General features: G+C 41.1%; 1 protein-coding gene across 5 annotated transcripts in view; it reads left to right on the top strand.

The window, feature by feature from the left end:
* myo16 (myosin XVI) overlaps positions 1-19,976 on the top strand; it is a 112,607-nt gene that overhangs the window by 72,843 nt on the left and 19,788 nt on the right. For all 5 annotated transcript variants that reach the window (XR_002746001.3, XM_023267289.3, XM_023267290.3 and 2 more), the window contains exons 22-27: positions 5,431-5,583; positions 5,858-6,058; positions 6,932-7,007; positions 8,299-8,495; positions 9,473-9,553; positions 11,275-11,480. Coding sequence is in view for 4 of the 5 variants with exons in the window: in XM_023267289.3 (XP_023123057.2) it covers positions 5,431-5,583; positions 5,858-6,058; positions 6,932-7,007; positions 8,299-8,495; positions 9,473-9,553; positions 11,275-11,480 (914 nt within the window). In the remaining variant the exon portion in view is untranslated. The remainder of the gene's footprint in view (positions 1-5,430; positions 5,584-5,857; positions 6,059-6,931; positions 7,008-8,298; positions 8,496-9,472; positions 9,554-11,274; positions 11,481-19,976) is intronic.

Raw genomic sequence — 19,976 nt, 5'->3', positions numbered from 1 at the left:
TTTGTGTGTGTATTACAGATGGGAATCCTCTTTATGCAGCAGTGCGAGTTCAGATTTTTGGGGTCACTGTATAAATCACTAACGATTGGAGTTTCAAAATCAAATCTTAGTTCAGTGAAGTTGCTTCAGTTTTCCTTATTTTCTAAAGAAATGGGTTTTTTTTGTCTTAGGGCGTACTGCTTATATGATTATGCACCACCAGAAACAAAGGCAGTTACTCCAAATTAAATAAACTGTGGATGCCACTTTTTTTTCAGGAAGTTTGTTTAATCGACAATTATGTGTGGCTAAAAACACAAATAAATCAATCTTACTTTATTGCATAGTGGCAATCTGAAAATAGCACACCAACAGTTTCCTCCTCCGTAATTAGGTACAATGAGGATCATACTGGTTGACATGTTTTGGCTTCTCCACGGCATTCAAAATCTACATGTGACAGCAATTTGATTTAATTCGATTGTATTTATAGTACACCAGTTAGCAACATATGTCATCTCAGGACACTTTTCATTGCAAGGTCAGGAACCTAATGGAGGAAAACTCAGTGATTTTACTTGAGCAACATTGGAAAAACTCCCTTTTAACAGGAAGAAAACTTCAGCAGAACCAGACTCAAGGAGGGCAGACATCTGTCTTGACCAGCTGGGGTGAAGGGAGAGAGAAAAGATGAGCAATTCGAAATAGACAACTAACAAGAGAACAATAAACACTGGACAGGATGGCCAGTAATCACAGTCAGAATCATGCAGCTCCAAACACAAACTACAAGGGAGAGAAGATGTGATGGAGCTTCGTCATGAGCATCTTTATATGTGAGGACAAGGATGTAAAATCTGTCTTTCTAGTTTCTGTAAGGACAAATGTTGCAGTGTTTTGGATCATCTAGAGGTATTGCAGAGTTATTGGGACATCCTGATAATAAAGAGTTACAATAGTTCAGCCTATAAGCAACAAATTGATGGACTAATTCTTAAGCATTAATCTGTTATGGGATGTCCCTCATTTTGACAGTGTTGCACAGGTGTAAGAAGGCCATCCTTGAGGCTTGTTTTATGTGTAGCGGCATGTCCTAGTCAAAAATAACTTTGAGGTGTTCCTCCTAGTAGGGCCAAGACAATGCCATCCACAGCAACTACATTTTATTGTTATTGTCTTTCTGAGGTGTTCAGGGCCAAATACAATAACTTCAGTTCTGTCCAAATTCAAAAGAAGAAAAGTCGTCCAGGCTCAAATACGCATTAGACATGCAACCAATTTGTTTTGTTTGGCTTTATAGATAGATTTATGTACACTGCTGTTCAAAAGTTTATGGTCATTTAGAAATGTCCATATTTTTGAAAGTAAAGCTTTTTTTTTTCAATGAGGATAACATTAAATTAATCTGAAATCCAATCTAGACATTGTTAATGTGGTAAATGACTATTCTAGCTGGAAACAGCTGATTTTTAATGGAATATCTCGATAGGGATACAGAGGAACATTTCCAGCAACCATCACTCCTGTGTTCTAATGCTACATTGTGTTAGCTAATGGTGTTGAAAGGCTCATTGATGATTAGAAAACTCTTGTGGAATTATGTTATCACATGAATAAAAGTGTGAATTTTCATGGAAAACATGAAATCGTCTGGGTGACCCCAAACTTTTGAGCAGTAGTGTATATGTATGAGGTGAGAAGCATTGGTCCTAGCATAGAAACCTACTGAATAACATCTCTAATTGAGGTTACTTTACCCAAAAACATGTCCTCTGTAATATAATGTTGTGATCATGAATGAGTCCATTGTCTGACAGCTATGAGTAGGTCTTTGATGATCTAAATCCTGACTGAAACATAAAAGCATTTCTGTGCAGATGGTCACATAACTGACTTGCAATAATTTTCAAAATAGCAGTGAGGTTGGGTATCAGTCTGTAGAGTCTTAATGGTTTAATTGCAGCAACCCTAGAAGAATAGATTGGCCAAATTTAATGTTTAAGAGTTACTTAAGTGAAAGAAAACATCCATCTGCAGTCTAGCCGAGATGGAATCTAATAGTCATGTTGATGGTTTAGATGAAACAACATTCAACGTTAGCTCAGAGAGGACTGTACGAGAGAATCAGTCCAAATATAAATCAGGTCCCACAGACGCCTCCAAAGCCACTACACTTGACTACAAATCCGTAACAACTGTGGGAGGAATGCAATGGATTTTTCTTTTCGGTAATACATAAAAGTAAATTTGTAAAGAAGCTCATGAAGTCAGTACTACTGAGAGCTAAAGGAACACAATGTTTTATAAAGCTGTGACTTAGTCAGCCTGACTACAGCAATAAAAAGGAAAGTGGGTTTTCCGTGTTTGCCTTTATGAATGACAAATAATATGCAGTTCTGACATAATGGAGGGTTTTTATGTTTCTAGACTGTTCTTACAGGCTAAATTCATTTTTTTCTTTTAAGTGCACAGTTGTGAATTGCATGAAGGAGCTAGCCTCCTCTTGATTCAGTGTTGAGCTTCCTGCACAGTGAGGGTGAATACTATTTATGAGAAAATCGACTTTTATGAGTGCAATTTTAATGTGGCAGCCCTCCATTGTATTGCCACATGGTATTGAAGTAAATCAGAATGGAATAATTTCCTTAAATTTTCATTATTCAATAGGCATCTACTATAATGAAATTATCTCTCAAATGCAGTGTTGTCCGTTGGTCTAAATTTAAGCATTATTGGTTTTGGTAACTGGTTTTTGTGTGCATTGTGTATTCAGCGAGAAGGGGAAATTACATTGTACTCAATGGGATTTTTTTTTTTTTTTTTAAATTTTGGAATTTAGTTTGATTCATACAGAACAGGAATGTTGATTTTTTTTTTCTTTATTTTATTTTTAGTTTTTGTCTGTTTTCCTGACACTGTGTGCTGTTACATATACAGGGATGCTTAGCTTGTCTGCGATATTTGGTTGTTTTGCCCGTGTGTGGGTGACTATATTGTAAATGCACAGAGTACAACATGTGCTGCTCTATACAGCTCACCTGTTATGGGCTGTAAATCTGTCATGTGCTCATCAAGCATGCACTGTTAATAGACTACTCCTTTGTAAGACCAGCAGGGATCAGGCAGACAAATCTGTGTGTGTGTGTGTGTGTGTGTGTGTGTGTGTGTGTGTGTGTGTGTGTGTGTGTGTGTGTGTGTGTGTGTGTGTGTGTGTGTGTGTGTGTGTGTGTGTGTGTGTGTGTGTGTGTGTGTGTGTGTGTGTGTGTGTGTATGTGTGTGTGTGTGTGTGTGTGTGCGCGTGTGTGTGTGTGTGTGTGTGTGTGTGTGTGTGTGTGTGTGTGTGTGTGTGTGTGTGTGTGTGTGTGTGTGTGTGTGTGTGTGTGTGTGTGTGTGTGTGTGTGTGTGTGTGTGTGTGTGTGTGTGTGTGTGTGTGTGTGTGTGCGTGTGTGTGCATGTGTGTCAGAGTGTAATTCATGGTGCTCAAGAGGCTAAGTGCTTATTCCTGCTACTCAGAGCTTACACTTCCTCCCTGTGGAGCTACTGGTTTCTCCCAGCTTTTATTAAGTGCAGGATGTGTTCGTCTTTGTTTTTGTGTGTGACTTTGGTGTTTGTGTGTGTCAGTAAGGTGACGGTGGTCTTACTCATCTGGATGTTCTCTAATCCAAATGGAACTTAGAGACTGCGTAACCTTTCCTCTTCAGGTCACTGAGAGTGCCAAAAGAGAAAATCAAGGGTAGCGGGGCAACAAAACCAGAAAAAAAAGAGAAACCATCTCAGATAGTTCATGCCTCCTTACTTCAGATGTGTTCTCCACTGAGATCTGCCTATTAATAAGTGCCTCCTCAAAACACACACATTACACACCACCCACAGAGGATAGAAGAGGAGGAGCCAGCTCTGAATAAACAAACACGATGATCTCTTACAGTAGACACGACACATGGCTGGCAAACAAGCTCTGACATGTTTGTACACTCTTGTGCACATATGCAGAAACCTACACGAGCGCGCTGCACATGCCCAGCATGATCGGGGTCATTAGAGCTTGTTAATTAGAGCTGTGTTTGTCAGGGATGTGTTGTACCTGCTCAGCACTTTGCTAATGAGCTAACTCAATCAACCACCTGCTGGGACTAAGCCTTTAATGGACTAGACTAGGTCAGAGACAAAGAATAGACGAACAGTGATGAAAGGGAAACAGGACTGTAGCCGTCTGCACCGTCAAACAGCTCCTGGATCAGCACTTTTCAGTCAAGGGAGATGGGACCCAAAATGTGGGTCATGGCACTGTTCTGACACCATCACATGACGGTGCTGAAAGAAGAAAAAAACTCTTATTTGCTGGTTGTTGCTTATCACACATTCAGCAAATAAGTCTTTATAGGGTCACGGTGGTGTGTTTCTGATCCCATCTACTTTGTGTTCTCTTATAATAAGTTCTGCATTCACCTCAACTATTGGAACAGTTACTGTTGCTGTAATAATATGCTGCCAGTTTAGAGCAACTACAGAAAGGAGAGATGATGTGACACTTTACATGATGCATTTATTGCTCATTACTCCTTTAAAGAGGCCAGGCTGTGACAGTATGTTGCCGCTGGCTGTGAGTGCAGCTTCTCAGCCTGCTCCACTGTGCTTATTGAAACTGTAGTTGCTGCTTGGACTTCATTTCTGATTAAATCTATGGGGCCGTGGATTTATCTGCAGTAACTGTACTGTCACTACTCCTGTTAATAGCCATAATGGCATCATCAGTTCACATGGGATTTGAATTAGCATCGCTTCTGTCACATACGGCAGATGTATATTTCAGGAGTTCAGAAATATAGTAACGAGAAAACAATGTTCAGGCAGCACATCTGTGTCAGATCACCACACGCACATCCCCTGCATGTAGTTAGTGTTGCATCCATTTTTAAACAAATTTCTAACCACCATTATGGGAAAACAGCACAGCCAATGCTACAACCACAATCAAATCAAATGGAAACAGACACACTTTACTGCGATGTTACAACTTTTTTGTGTCTGGCTCCAAGTTCAGAAGAAGTTTAAAAGGGACTGCTGTTGCTCAGTCATTTTTCTTTACCTGTTCCACTTCTTCTCATATGTTGTTTCTCATCATATCAACTTTACAAGTCACATTTGTGTCTCCCTGCCGAACCCTAACCCATCTGATTGACTCCTTCATGTTCTGTGGTTGACTCCTCCCAATAAACAGTTCTCATAATTTCATAGTCAGCAGTGTTACACCAGTAGTGAGTTCATTTATGCCCCACTAACTGACCTTGTTGGTGCCACAATCTGCTCGAGATTGTATTTCTGCATTGTTTGCTTGAAAACCAAACATTCAGCAGCACGTCTCTGAGGAACTGCACCATGTGTCCTGAAGTGTGTGTTTACAGCGTGGTCTGTGTGTGTGTGTGTGTGTGTGTGCTGTGTGCATTCCAGCTGTGCGTGAACATGACCAACGAGCGGCTGAGGCAGTACGTCTCTGAGGTGCTATTCCAGCAGGAGCACGCTGAGTGTCTGCAGGAGGGCATCACCATGGAGACCCCTCGCTCCCCCAGCAACCACACAGGCGTTCTGGACTTCTTTCTTCAGGTACTCTATGTTTCTGGTTTGAACTAGTCCAGTCCAGTTTGGTCTCTCCCCCTTTACCTCACTTTTTTCTATCTATACCATCTCTAATTTCTCGGCTAAACCACCAAAACAAATGAATATGACTGAATTCTCTTGACATCAGAGGGGCAACTCTACTCTACGTGGACCAATAGGAATGTCACAAGGACATAAAGAATGCCTATTATTATCAATTGTGCTTTGTAAATATGGACAACATAAATAACATATGAGCATCTGTTTATTCCTCCTCCAGAGGCCTCAGGGACTGCTGTGTGTGTTAGATGAGGAGAGCCAGAGCCTGCGGCCGGTCGAGCAGACCCTGTACAAGAGGCTGTCTGCCCAGCTGGACTCCAACCCGACTCACGCCCTCTCTCTAACCACCAAGGATGGCAACGGGAACCCCCCACCCAAAGACCAGGGCCCAGCCTTCACTGTCAGCCACTATGCAGGACAGGTCTGTAACATAGAGCAAAATATCAGTGTATATAATGTGGTAAGGTTGCACATCAGAGAATGAAATCTGTATCGGTGTGTTTAATTTTTATTGCTGCACACTTTAGGCTTTTATTTCAAACTGTCAAATGTTAGATCAAGATCACCTATTAACATCTATTTTTGCATAATCCACGTGTGTTTTCTATTTGCTTGTTTGCCTGTGAATCTGTGATTTGAATCACAGATTTGTATACAGTTAATGAGGGAAAAAAAGACAACAGTTGGTCAGTAAGTTACGATAATAATGCTGGACATGGACACTATATTATTCAGACCTTTAAATTTACCTTTGAAACTGAAAAAGATACCATTTAACAGTTCACCTCATTATCTGTCCTTGGTAGCGTATTTACAGTTCAGCAGAGTCATGTTTGGCCTGTATTTTGGTGGTGATTCACTGACACATACAAGGTATAAAAAATAAGAATTGTATTTGACTCTGTGTTGCATAAAGACCTCTTTTAACTCCCTCATTTACTGTTTCTAAACCTGAACATTTAATAAATGCGATTTTTAACGCATATGAAAGCACGTGCTATTGTGTTTGGACCAGGCGTTATGAAGACGGTAATAGTAATGAATTTCAAAATGGCAATGAATAATAGAATATAATAGCAAAGTGATGCACTATCTTTGGAATAGCAGGTGTCCGAATTAAGAGTGTAACATGCTTCATTGCAGTAAAAGGAACAAAAATCTTTTATTGCATTTGTGAATGTAAACTCACCAATGTAAACTGGTATATTGATAAGTAGTTTATGTCATATGTAAGATTAAATGTGCTATTTAGGCATGTACATGAATGCCCATGTATGGTGTGTTTTTCTCCCAGATTTCATATGACCTCACAGGATCGCTCACGAAAAACAAGGACTCCCTTCCTCAGAATCTGCTGTTTACGATGAAGAGTAAGTGCCCAGTGAATAACACACATATGAGCACATTGTGGCGTCAGAGCGCACTCCATCACAAAGATGTACTCTTGTATAAACAAACAGAGCACAAAACCGCCCCTTGTCTAAGTGTGGCTGCGTTTGCGTGTGTGTGTGTGCGTTTCATCCCATATGCAGCAGACAGCACCGTCTGTGTGTAGATTGTCTATAGAAGGTGCCAGATGTGGGGTGTTGTGGTTAGCGGGACACAGGCAGCCGTTGTGTGACTGCCAGGCTGGCGTTGCGTCCAGCAGCCTAATTGCTATAATTTCCATGATGAGGCTAATCGTCTAAAGGCTAGCCCTTCACTCACACTTGGCTGTTATCCCTCCGGCTGATGAGTCGATGCATCGCTGCCTTTCATCCGCACACAGACATATACAAAGTGTTTAGGCCTTAAGTGTAACCTAAGAGGAGGACAGAAGGACACAGTTGTGGGCGCTAAAAGTAGGCGAGGGTGCCTTTAAAAATGATGCCGTCAATATTTTTCATCAATTACATTCATAAACAGTGCAGTAACAGTTGTTCTCCTTGTTACTGCAGATAGATTTATGATCCTAGCTGTATGTATGCCACATAATGCCATTGGCACCAATCAGAAGCCTCCCTGATGGTACTGCTCGATGAATAAGACTGTAAAAGTGCCTAAAACTGTTGCACCAGTCGATATTCAGTCAGTGGCAATAACTGCTTTAAATGAAAAGACAATTACCCCTGGAGCCATGAGTAATTATGTGCTTATATGAGTTCTGGACCCATGTTTGTTTTTCTTCGCTTACTACGCCTACCTGCCGCCATCCTTTACCCTCTCTCTCTCTCTCTCTCTTTTTCTTTCTCCCTCTGTTTCTTCTCTCTCAGCCTTTCAGATGAGAGCTACACACCCACGTTCACACACATGTTGTTTGGCTTTCTGAATGAGCTCATTGTTGTTGTGGACCGCTCCACGTGTTGTGGAGTGACATGGTCCACCCCCTCTTGTTGCCTGACTTGATTGTTTACATGCAGCCTAACTTTTTGCCTTCCTCCCCTGATCCCTCTTTCCTTCCTTATTTACATCCTGCTTTCTTTCTTTGGTTCTGTCTTTCTTTCTTTCTTTCTTCCTTGCCTTTTCTTGCTCTCTCTCTTTCTTGTCTTTTCTTGCTCTCTTTCTTTGTCTTTTCATCCCACCTCTCCTCATTCTCCTCCACCCCCTTTTTCCACCAATGCTGTTGCTTCTTTTACCCTCATTTTCCTCCCTCTCTGCGTGTGTGTGCTTTGTGCCCGGCAGCCAGTGAGAGTGTGTTACTGCAGCAGCTCTTCCAGTCCAAGCTGACTCAGACTGGTTCTCTGGTGCCAGCAGCCCAGGGCCGCATAGGGCTGAGGGGGCCTAAAGCCGCCTTGTTGCTCCACAGGATGCCATCAGCCTCCCTGGTCAATGCCAGCTCTATCCCCCAACAGCCCCGGAGGTACCATGATCTGACCAAGGTACAGTAGATTGTTCCCAGGGGGACGAGTCCAGTGTTGCAGACCCAGCTTCTACACAAACTAGATTTAAAATGTATTTTCAGCATTTGACTAAAAAGTAGATTTCTCACACTACCACTTGAAACTCTGGTGACCTGAAGTAACACAGTCACTCACAAAGTCGCACAATCAATCAGGTGTTTTTCTTTTTTTTTTTTTTCTTCCAACTGCCAACTGACTGTCATTCCAATCAATGGAAACACAAGGAAAGTATTTTTGGAGGAAAAAAAACAAGTCTAATTTAAGCTACTTCCCACCACACTGCTATATATACACCTCTGGGAATTAGATTTGTTTGTACATCCGTGCAAGAGATAAAAACTCCACAGGCTTGCGTGCACATGCACATAAAGCCAGGGAAAAAGTTTGCTTATGTGCTTTACTCATAACATAGAATCATTAAAACACAAATGACACACATGATAACCATATTCTTTATGAGCAGTGTCCCCCTTGTTCAGTCCATTCTCCCCTTCTCCGTGTCTTCCTCTCTATTTTATCTACCTTAGTGTTTTGGAAAGTGATGCACATGTGTGAGTAAAAGCGCTCGCTGGTTGTGTAACCTCCAGGAGGTCCTGTCTGCTGTCTCTGTGGCTCATTAGCCATCTAGAGCAGTGGCTTACATAAGGCCCCGTTCACCTCCCTGATCTGTCCCAGCAGCCTTATACGGTAACATTAGGTAATATTGCTGCATTGCACAGGGTGTAAGACAGTAAACACAACAGTACAAAACAGTAGATGCCATAAGAAGAATCATAGTTGGGTGATTGCAAACACCCTACAGAGTATCAAAGACATCCTCATTATGTTTTGATCACCTGTCACATTTGATGATATTATATTTTGATAATATTCCATACTCATCAGTGACCATTTGATATAAGATGCTTAGCTATGTAATATTACTTTATTTCTCTGTTATCTCGTCCTGTTGCTAGATCTTGAAGAAAAAAGGCTCAAGCTCCTTCCTCCAACGACTAGAGCGCTGTGGGCCCATCACAGTGGCTGTCCAGCTGAGGGTACGAACTGTTCTCATTGCATAATTATGACAAATGTCAAAATCTGCCGGCTGCAGGTTTCTTGCTGTGCGGCGTTTGTATGTCTTCTGCATAAAATCAGCATAAACGTTTAGTTTGCTGTTTGTTTGTGACAATCAGACAAACCACTTTGTTCATTTTGCCTTTCTGAGTATCTGTTTCCTGCATATGCAACTGCAAGAATCTGGGTCAAATCATGCATTATTCCAAATATAGTGCATGTTGAAACTCCAGGGTTTGTGTGAATTCAAGCAATAACTGCAGTGATGCATCCATAGCTATCACAGCCTTTGCAACAATGCAACCCTATTCACAGAAGGCTAGTGTGATTTTATGACTATATAAAGTAACAATAATGTTCAGTTTGATGAGCGAGAGCAATTCAGTGTCTACTGATGACGCAAGAAAGCTGAAATGTGGTTCAGAAAAGCAGTACCTTTGGTCTGAATGAAACCAGTGTGTTGCACAATCAGAGTTGTGGACTTGTGGTGGACGAGTCCCTTAGGGAATGGCAGGGAATGAGAGAGTGGGCTGAAGAATGATGCTGTACCAAGCCAAACATGAACCCCTCCACATGAATGAATGAACAATGAACAACAACCACTGTGTGCGCATTTGTGTGTGTGCGAGTGTGTGTGTGTGCAGCGTGCGTAAGTTTGGAGGCAGGACGGCAATGCTGGTGTTGGTGTGAGGTATTGAGCATTGTACCTAAGGGTATGCAGTGCACAGATTGACGTCAGTTCGAGGAGGGGCAAGAACGCAGATGTAAGTGTTTACGTGTATGCGTCTGTGCGACCTTGGATGCGGCATCTTTGAATTCAGGGGTTTGAAGAAAAAGCTCTCGCACACCCTCAGAAGGAGAAAAGAGTTCTTTGTGTTTTTCACTTCCTCTAGAGGCAAAGCGCACACCCAGAAAATCAGACCACTTTGTCACAACATGATGTAGTCTCACTTCAGTCGCTGTAGCTCACAAATCAAGTTAGAACATCAAAAGAAGCCAGAGGGCTTCACTCACACTTGGCTGCTATCCCTCAGTTTGATGAGTTGACGCAACGCTGCCTTTCATCCATACACAGTTACGTAGAATGTGTTTTTTTCTGGGTGTCATCGCCTCTTTATTTTAAGTTGAAGCCCTAAAGCTAAACGGAGGACAGAAGGGTTTATACACATCACAGCATGAGAATTGCAGGCATTAAAAGTTAAGGTGTGAATGCTTTAAAAATGATGCCATGACAGTTTGTCACTGTTGATGTTGCTCTGTGAATTTGGCTCTGTAAGTTTGGGTTGTTGTCATGCTGCAGAATGACTTCAGGACACCTTCCTAATGATACGGCTTGAAAGTGCTTAAAACTTTCTCACCATCAATTTTTAGGTATAGGGGATAATTGCTTCAAATGAAAAGATAATTATGCTTGGAACTGTGAGTAATTAAGTCCTTAAGTGAGTTTCTTAGCTTTGTACCTGCCATCATCTTTAATTGCCTCTATTTCTTCTTTCTTTCTTCCTCTCTCAACCGTACAGGTAAGAGCCACACACCCATGTTTACACACATATCGTTCTACATTTACCATGCACAAACAGCCACAGGGCTCCTCTGACCCAACCAAACGAATGTTAATTTGAGTAAAACGCGTTGCCCATTCGGTTGTAAAATTACCAGAGACTGCCTTGGACTGTTTCCTCTCTCCTTCCCCCTCTTCCAGAACTCGCTGTCAGAGATGATCAGTAAGCTACAGGCTTGTACTCCCCATTTCGTGGAGTGTGTGCGGCCCAACTCCACCGGTCAGCCGGACAGTTTTGACAGCTTCCATGTGTCTACCCAGCTGCAGTACATCGGCGTGCTGGAGATGGTGCGCATGATCCGTTATGGATACCCCGTCCGCCTGTCCTTCCCGGCCTTCCTCAGCAGGTCAGTGCAGCAGTTATATAATTAATATGCTGTGTGCTGATTCATTAACTTCTCCTCTCTCACTTCTTGTTTAACAGAAAGGTCTTAAAGATGATGCATTGCTCTGCTTCTTCTCTTTGTCTTGTCTCGCTGATCTCAGTTATTCAGATGCATTACGCTCCCAGCAGGTCACTGTGATCTCCATCTCTTTATATATGACAGGCCCAGCGGGTCAAAGTAAGCTGAAAGTTGGACAGCATGCACCTCCACTACATTTACAAATGAATGCATGGGCATATACGATACAGGCTCACGCACTTAAAAGCGGGCAGACACGTTAGCATTTAAAAGTCACAGCAACCTTTATTGTTAGAAGTGCAATTTGACCTTGAATGTCTTTCTTTTGATTGCGATGGGAGACCGTTGCTGCTGATGACTGCCACTATCACATTTCCCATGTCAGCCTGACACACAGGCATTAACCAGTCAGTTGTGTGTAAGGTCACTTTGTCCTGCACTTAAGTTTTTGACATTGTTACTCCCCATCACCTGCTTTCTTGATTCTTTCACTGTGTTCCCGGCTTTCCCGCAAAGAGGCACATCGCTTTTACCCTCCTTAAATTCACTCCTCCTCGCTATCCTTATAGCCTTTATTTGTGTGTGTGTCACTGGTTTCCCCTTTTTTGTTGGGAAGCAGAGAAAATGATGGGATTCTGCTGTGCCACCTCTTCTCCATTCCTCCATCTCACTTCCTGTCCTTACTAGTTTTCCTATTTGTCTCAGTCTTCCTCTCCTTGTTCCTCTGATTCTGAGAACCACCAGAATACTGAGAGGATTTAGCTCTAAGTCTCTCTCTCTCTCTTTCTCCCATCCTCAGTCTGTCTCTCAGCCTCTCACTCCCTCTCTTTTTGAGGATAAAGGGATTAACATGAACATTCCTGCCAGATAATAAGAAACGACAAAGCTGGTCACATGATCCCCCCCAAAAGTTTCCACTACTCTGCTGTAAACATCATCACATCACCACACACACACACACACACACACACACACACACACACACACACACACACACACACACACACACTACACAGTAAAAAAAATCTTCTCCTCGTGTCCCAAACTTTAAGAAAAGGTAAAATAAATCAAGATCCTTTTTATTACTCTTATTAATACATAAGCAGAAAGACTTCTCTTAATTGTTCAAATTAAATCAAATGGGATGAAGCATTTTAATGCTAAGGAAAATCCAAGGCTTTGGCTCACAGTATAATTTGGTTAGAATTTCCGGTCAGACATTGGTCCCAAATTAATTTTCAACTGGACTGGGAAGCAATACTTAGCAAAGGGAAAGAGCAGCTACACAAACACTTATATAGGTACTACGTTTTGCTGAAACATCCACACAAGCGTGTTTGAGCTCTGATAAGAGGCCTTCGTGATTGAAAACCTGAACAGTGAATTGAATCTGGAGAAGCAGACTTATGTCAAATGATAAAATGAATTTATTATAGATTGTCGTGTCGTCAATCCATAAGCCTCCTTTGTGTGTTTTTTCGTCATTCCTCTAGAGCCCACACTGTCATTGTTCAAGCTGTAATTGAAAGATTCCTGGCGAGGCTGTGTTTGTTAAGCCGTTTGTGTGAGCGTGTCTTTGTGCGAGTCGAGTCTGTGAGATAGTTTTAGACAGCCATATGTTGTATGATAATCTCCATGTTAGCGGTAGGTGTGACCAGCAGATAACTGAGCACCACGAGGGCCAACTGGTTGCCAGAAAGGGGAAACCGTTGCTGGGCTGGGCATGACAGGAGTGACCAGAGGATGACACCCATGAGAAAAAGTGCAGCAATAATGTGTGTGTGTGTTTTCTGTTCAACTGGTCAGACAAAGGTTGAGGTGATTGTGACTGTAAAATTGTTAGTCAGTGACAAAAATGAGAATTGTTGTCGTGTTTTATGTGGTTCCCCACCATTCCTAAAATGTGGTTAGAGTGCTTTTCTTCTGCAAAAGTGTCCTATTAGAGATGATTTTACTGGCTTTCTTTATCCCTGCCGTACAGTTAGAACAAACTTTCAGATGAGATGTAGAATGTGCGGTTGTGTTAACCAAACTTGCTGGTTTGGGAAGATTAAGTGAAAGGAGAGAGAGAAGAAAGATGTGAAACCACCTAAAGAAGTTGAGGCTTTATTTAATCAGTGGTTAAAAAGGGTCTGGAGGAATACAACCCATATGAAAGAGAAGCATCACTTCTTTCTGGGATTATTTTTTGAATTTTCTCCAGTATAAAGGTATACATGACAGAATCTAAGAAGTTAGGGGATATGACGTTTTAAAAAAAGGTTTGCTTTATTGATGTACATTCAGTTAGGTACATTTCCAAGTCACTGCACATTCTTTTGAGCACAGTTAAATCCAGACCGTTGTCAAAAACCGAATCACTGTGTAAAAAAAGAGACTAGTGAGAGAGGCCACCATGACACCTACGACTCCTCTGAAGGAGTTACAAATGGGTTAATGCTTGTGCAGTCACTTATTTTACATTTAATTTTTAATTAACTGACATTACTTTGACTTTGAAAGAGTCTTTTTTTGGAAGTTCTTGTTAAAAAAAAAAAAAGAAGCCAAGTTTCACTAGGCACTGTGCTATGTGCTTTAATGATTGGGCCATCAAGACAATATACTTAGAATATACTTAGAATTTTGTGAAGAACATAATTCCCCCAGGCCCAGACAGCTGGGACATTAACCAATCTGAAATCTTAAGCATTGTCTTCCACTTTTTCTCCCTCCTGATGCTGCAGAGGTTGATTTTAAATAACCAAAATGTTATCACCCCACAGATGTTCAAATCTGGAGCCAAGATATAGGGTGCCCAAGCAGTTCATTGATATTCTATAGAGGACGATATTTAGTATATGGGTGGAGAGAACCATAATTTACATAAAGAAAGAGGAAACCTGCACCAGCTGGTGAAGTGGGTGGATGCATAAACCCCACCTCCAGAACCTCCTTGATGTATTCCTCCATGGCAGCTGTCTCTGGAGGAGAGAGGGACTGGAGGTGACCCAAAAGTGGACAAATAATGTACCAGAGTGGAGCTCTATTGTCAAACAGACAGTGTGATGGTGTGGTGATTGCTAGTTTTTTGCGGTACGCCTCCTCCGCACTGAAACCTAAATCACCCTCTTGACTTGCAGAGGCCTTAAGTCCCCCTATATGGTCCATTCCCAAAGTCCACCCTCACGACTCAGAGACTTAGAGGTGTGTCCCATTGAATTCATGATGGCTGTCAGTGTCCCACTGTCAGATCACCAGGTGCATGAAGCATTTCTGCAGACTTTGCTTGAAGGAATTACCCATAGTTCATAGTGTTATAATGTTAAACACTAGGTTACCAGGGGAAGCCCCAAAGCATAAAAAACTATAGACTCACTGATAATTCATAGCTGGAACTCTACGTAGTTTACATCTAAGATGGCATGATAATGAACCCCAAGGCTGTGAAGAAAAACAAAACAAAAAAGTGTCCCATGGTAATATGAAACATACTTTGATGTTGTCATGGTAATGTGATATGTCACAAACTACTATTCCTATTTGTACCATTTCGAGCCCTCTCAGCCTCTCACGCTTTTACCAGGTGTTGTCACTGAGGTCTGTGACAGTTCAGTGCTCAGGATTTAGGGTGAAGATTGGGAATTGGGCCTAATTAACTAGTAGAAATGACCCAGGACGGCTTTGATACCAGCACTCTGGCCACTGGGGAGCAAAGCGGTTCTGTTTCATATGACAGGCTGCTGTTATAAGCGGCCCTGTTCTGTCACTGAACGACATTCAAAATTCATCCATCCATCCATTTTCTTATCTGGAGTCGTGTCACGGTAGCAGCAAACGAAGCGGATCTTTCTAGACGTCTCTCTCCCCATCTTTGCTTTCCAGTTCCTCCAGGGGAATCCAAGGTTAGATGAAATATGAAATTCCTCCAGCGATTTCGGGGTCTCCTCCCACTTGAGACAGCAAAAACCTCCAGAGGAATGCATCCAAGAGGCATCCTAATCAGACGCCCAAACCGTCTCGACTAGCTCATTTCGATGTGAAGATGCAGCGACTCTACTCTGAGAAACTCATTTTGGCCTCTTGTGTCCATGTCATTCATACTGTTGCTGTCCAACCTCTCTGGTCCATGAATACCTCAAACTGGATCGGACACAACATGCAAACCTGGCCAACAACAACCGCAAACATGTTTGACCTTGTGCAGAGAATTCATACTCTCCACATTCATGATAAGCAAATCAAACAAAAAAAAAAACATACACTACCGTTCAAAAATTTCGGGTCACTTAGAAATGTCCTTATATTTGAACGAAAAGCATTTTTTTTTTCAATGAAGATGACATTGTATTAATCAGAAATACATAAATGACTATTTTGGCTGTAAACGGCTGATTTTTAATGGAATATCTCCATAGGGGTACAGAGGAACATTTCCAGCAACCATCACTCCTGTGTTCTAATGCTACATTGTGTTAACTAATGGTGTTGAAAGGCTAATTGATGAATAGAAAACTCTTGTGGAATTATGTTAGCACATGAATAAAAGTGTGAGTTTTCATGGAAAGCATGAAATTGCCTGGGTGACCCCAAACTTTTGAGCGGTAGTGTACCTTTAGTTTTGTAGAACTCCCACTTTTAAATGTTTAATCAGAGAGTAGTGAATAGTAAATACTTTTTTTGTATTAAAAAGGCGCAGCAGAAAGCAATACAATACAGAAACTGTCAGTGTATGGCAAATTACTTGATTTACTGACATACGTTACAAACTAATGAATTTACGATGCTGATTAATCAATAGTGAAAATCATTAGTTAAATTACCTACTACTTTCTGTAACCAACTCTGTTGAAAGATCCCTTACAGCAGCTGTATGAAAGCCTCTGAATTTAACGTGCAGAAACATTTCAGCCCCAGTTACTGCACACAGACAAGAAGTCCCATTTTAACTGTCTATAAAGCCTTGGTTAGCTCTGCTTGTAGGCTGTAGTTAAGATGACACAGCATGAATTTAAGACCACTTTTAATTTCATTGAAGCATTCCCTCCAGCCCCTGCACCAAGCCGACGTGACCCAAACCAGTCTATTCAGCAAACACCCAGAGATGGAACTGTTATCAACCCTCCCCATCGATTTCCTGATAAAAACAAGCAGAATCTTAGAAACTACACAGTGCGTTGCTGAGCAAATATGATTTAATTGTTGGATTTCAAATTATAATCCTACCCCCTACTGAAAAAGGAATCAAATTGCTGTTGTGCTCCCATCAGAATTGCATTACTGCCCAGCAATGATCAGCGTGTTTGTTGTGTTTTGTGTTCATACAAGTGGATCTTTTTGTGCGTGCCTTTTGTCAGATGTGCATCTCTGTTCTGCTGTTTATACATAAAGCGTGCTTAATTGAAGTGGCTGCCACAGATACCCATCAGCCCAGCCCAAGTGCCATTCATCTCCCTCTCTCTCCTCCACTGGGCTCAACACAGACATGACCAGTGAATGAACATAGCTTTGGCTGCAGAGCGGGGGTGGACTTACACTGCTGTCTTCACGGAGCTCTTTCTCACTTGATTTCATTCTTTCCTCACATGCTCTCTCTTCTGAACCACCATCGGTATTTTTCTTCTCTCATCTTTCTCCCTTTATTCCAAGTATTTTCTATTTCTTTCTGCCTTTCAATCCTTTCAGTCCAGTCAATCTTTCTTTCTCTCCATTTCTCTCGTGCACACGGGCTAATCTCAGTTTTGTTTCGTATTCTTTGTTTTTCTCTTTCCATTTGTCACTCACTCAAAACGGGCTCTGGCCCTTGATTAATCGAAAAGACAGGGCAATAAATCAGCCATTAATCTTGACGTTGCCATATTCTCCTGAACACAGACAGACCAGTGTGTATACGCTGATACACACTTGCACACTGGAGCCACACAGGCCTCTTCACCAAGTCGTAGTGGCTGCCTGAAGCAAATTACATTAGTGTCCTGGTAACCAGAGTGATTTATGAGGAAATCTATTTTACTGTTGCTTTTATTTGTCTTTTATGATACACTATGTGTTTTGTGGCTGGGTTTATTTTCTGCCAATGTGTAAGGTCAAATACAACCACTTGAACCTTATTTGTTCAAATCCCAGCTCTCCGTGTGTGTTGCTCTTTTTAGTTCTTAACTCTTAGAAAGCGGATGGAGAAGATGCATCAGTATTTACAGAGCAGGTCAGAAATGCAGTTTACGAGCACATAGGACATATTTTTATATTACAAAGTGTGTTTTCAAAACCTTCCACTGACATTTCTAGGTTTTTTAATTACCAGCAGGACAATATTCATCATTTAGTCTGACCAGCGTGGGTAAATATCCAAGACTGAGCAATGTCAATAGACTTAGAGGTTTGAGAAAATGATAGTTTGTCTGAGGAGCAGCTTCAGAGAGGAAGTGAGAGTTTAAGTTAAAGATGCGTCACCATTACCAACTTCAGCTCTGAATCACAGGGGTCAGTGATGGCCTTTTGGTCACACTGAATCATGTAGCCCTCCATTTAAACTCTTATCAAAGGGGTTATTTCACTTCTTTGACTCCACATGAAGCCCCCATGGGTCTTGTAAAGGCAGGGACCATCGATGGTTTTCATATCCTCATAGGAGAGGTCATGGGTTTACAGAGTTCCTTTGTGTTTTATGAGCCCGGGGGGACAGTGTGTGCTGTCTGCAGGACTGGTATTACCATACAGAGAGGGTTAGGGAGAGTTCAGACAGACCCCACTTCTGCAAATCAAACATCCCACATTCACGTGCACTCACTTACTCACTATTGACAACACAAGTGGTTTATGTTTCCAGCCATCTGCTTGTTATATTTGCCTCATGTGACGTGTAACATCATCAGAGTGTCCTGCCTCTCACTGACAGCTGAAGACTGACTGAGAAAATAAGCTGAACAACAGATATCATTTATACATTTTGTTTTTAACAGATATTCTTTTTTATTTTGGAAAATATCAGAATTGCTGATTGATATCTGCACATATGGCATACTCTCTTAAATATCCCCAAATAAATTCCAGAATCGATGCCTGAAAGATTATGCAAAAGGAGCTCCAGCCACAAAGCGGCGTGGCAAAGACGCTGAAACATACTGACCTGCGTGGGTTGCCTCTGTAGCAGCCCAGTCAACCACTGATCACATAAACCTCTCTGCAATATAACATAGGTGTACTTCAGACTAGTCAAATTTAGTAGAGCAATATGAGTCACACAAAACAAACTAATCAAACATACATGAATAAAACCTCACATGAATAGAAAATAAAAGCAAATGTTCATTTTTTATCAAATGTTCCCATTGTTTTATTCTTATTTTGCCATGTGATGCTTTATAATATATTCCTTGACTCCTGGAATGTATGACAATGTATATAATATAATTTTGTATGATTTAATAGTTGAAAATATGTATCAACAGTGTGTTGCTGTATTTATTTTGGCAATCATTGTTGTAAAAGCCGTTTTCAGAAATACAAAACATTTCAACTTGTCAGAGTAGTAATATTGAATAGAGTGGTGGCAGAATTTCATTTAGCTGCTTCAGTTTCACTGGACAGAGAGCCATTATTAATGCTATTAGTCATGTCTGAGCTACTATGGAAATTCAACATGTGCTCTCGTTTATACAGTATATATCTTGGCAATAAAAACAAAGCAAAAAAATCATATTTTAATGTTCCATGAAGTCAGACAACTTCAACCTTAAAACCTTCGGTGCACACATACTACATATTTCTTGTATTTTTTTAAAAATGCAAATATAAATTGGCAGTGAAAGTTTAGAAGGGTGATTTATCAGTGAAGCCACAGAATTAAGCAATGCAATACAATACAATTCACCTATTTGCTGTATATTTTGCAGCTCCACCTTCATGTCATTTTAGAGGAATAAATTTATTGTCCAGTTATAATTCAAGTAGTTTATAGTAACATACTTTCTGTTGTATTTTTTCTAATAAGTATAATATTATTAGTGACATATATAACCTGTTCCAGGAGATTTATCAGCCAGTTGTCTGTTACAGGTGGTGATGCTCTGAGCTGTCAGAGCTGCACAGCGCAGATAGAATATTTACAACACGCCTCCATGACTATCGCCACACCCAGTATGACAGAGTGGAGCAATGCAAATGAATGATATCATGACTACTACAGGAAATACACATCACTGTTGGCTTCCAGTTACACCATTTTGTCAGGCATTTTAACATTGTTTAATTAGACACCAGCAATATGTTTTAATGTAGATTTTTTTTTTACCTTATCTGAAAAATTCAGATCAAGCAAATCCTCATTTATTCACACATTCAGAATTGCCACCATATGTAAAAACATCAACAGTTAAACAACTATATGGTGTTTTCTGTCTGTGAAATCAGCCTAGCTCTCTGTCTGTTTTCTCCCCCACCATGCGAGGCACAAACAAACCA

The sequence above is a fragment of the Amphiprion ocellaris genome, chromosome 11 (genome assembly GCF_022539595.1).
Source record: "Amphiprion ocellaris isolate individual 3 ecotype Okinawa chromosome 11, ASM2253959v1, whole genome shotgun sequence".
Taxonomy (NCBI): Eukaryota; Metazoa; Chordata; class Actinopteri; family Pomacentridae; genus Amphiprion; species Amphiprion ocellaris.
Note: the sequence above shows the minus strand (reverse complement) of the source record. Positions and strands in the feature narration are given on the sequence as shown.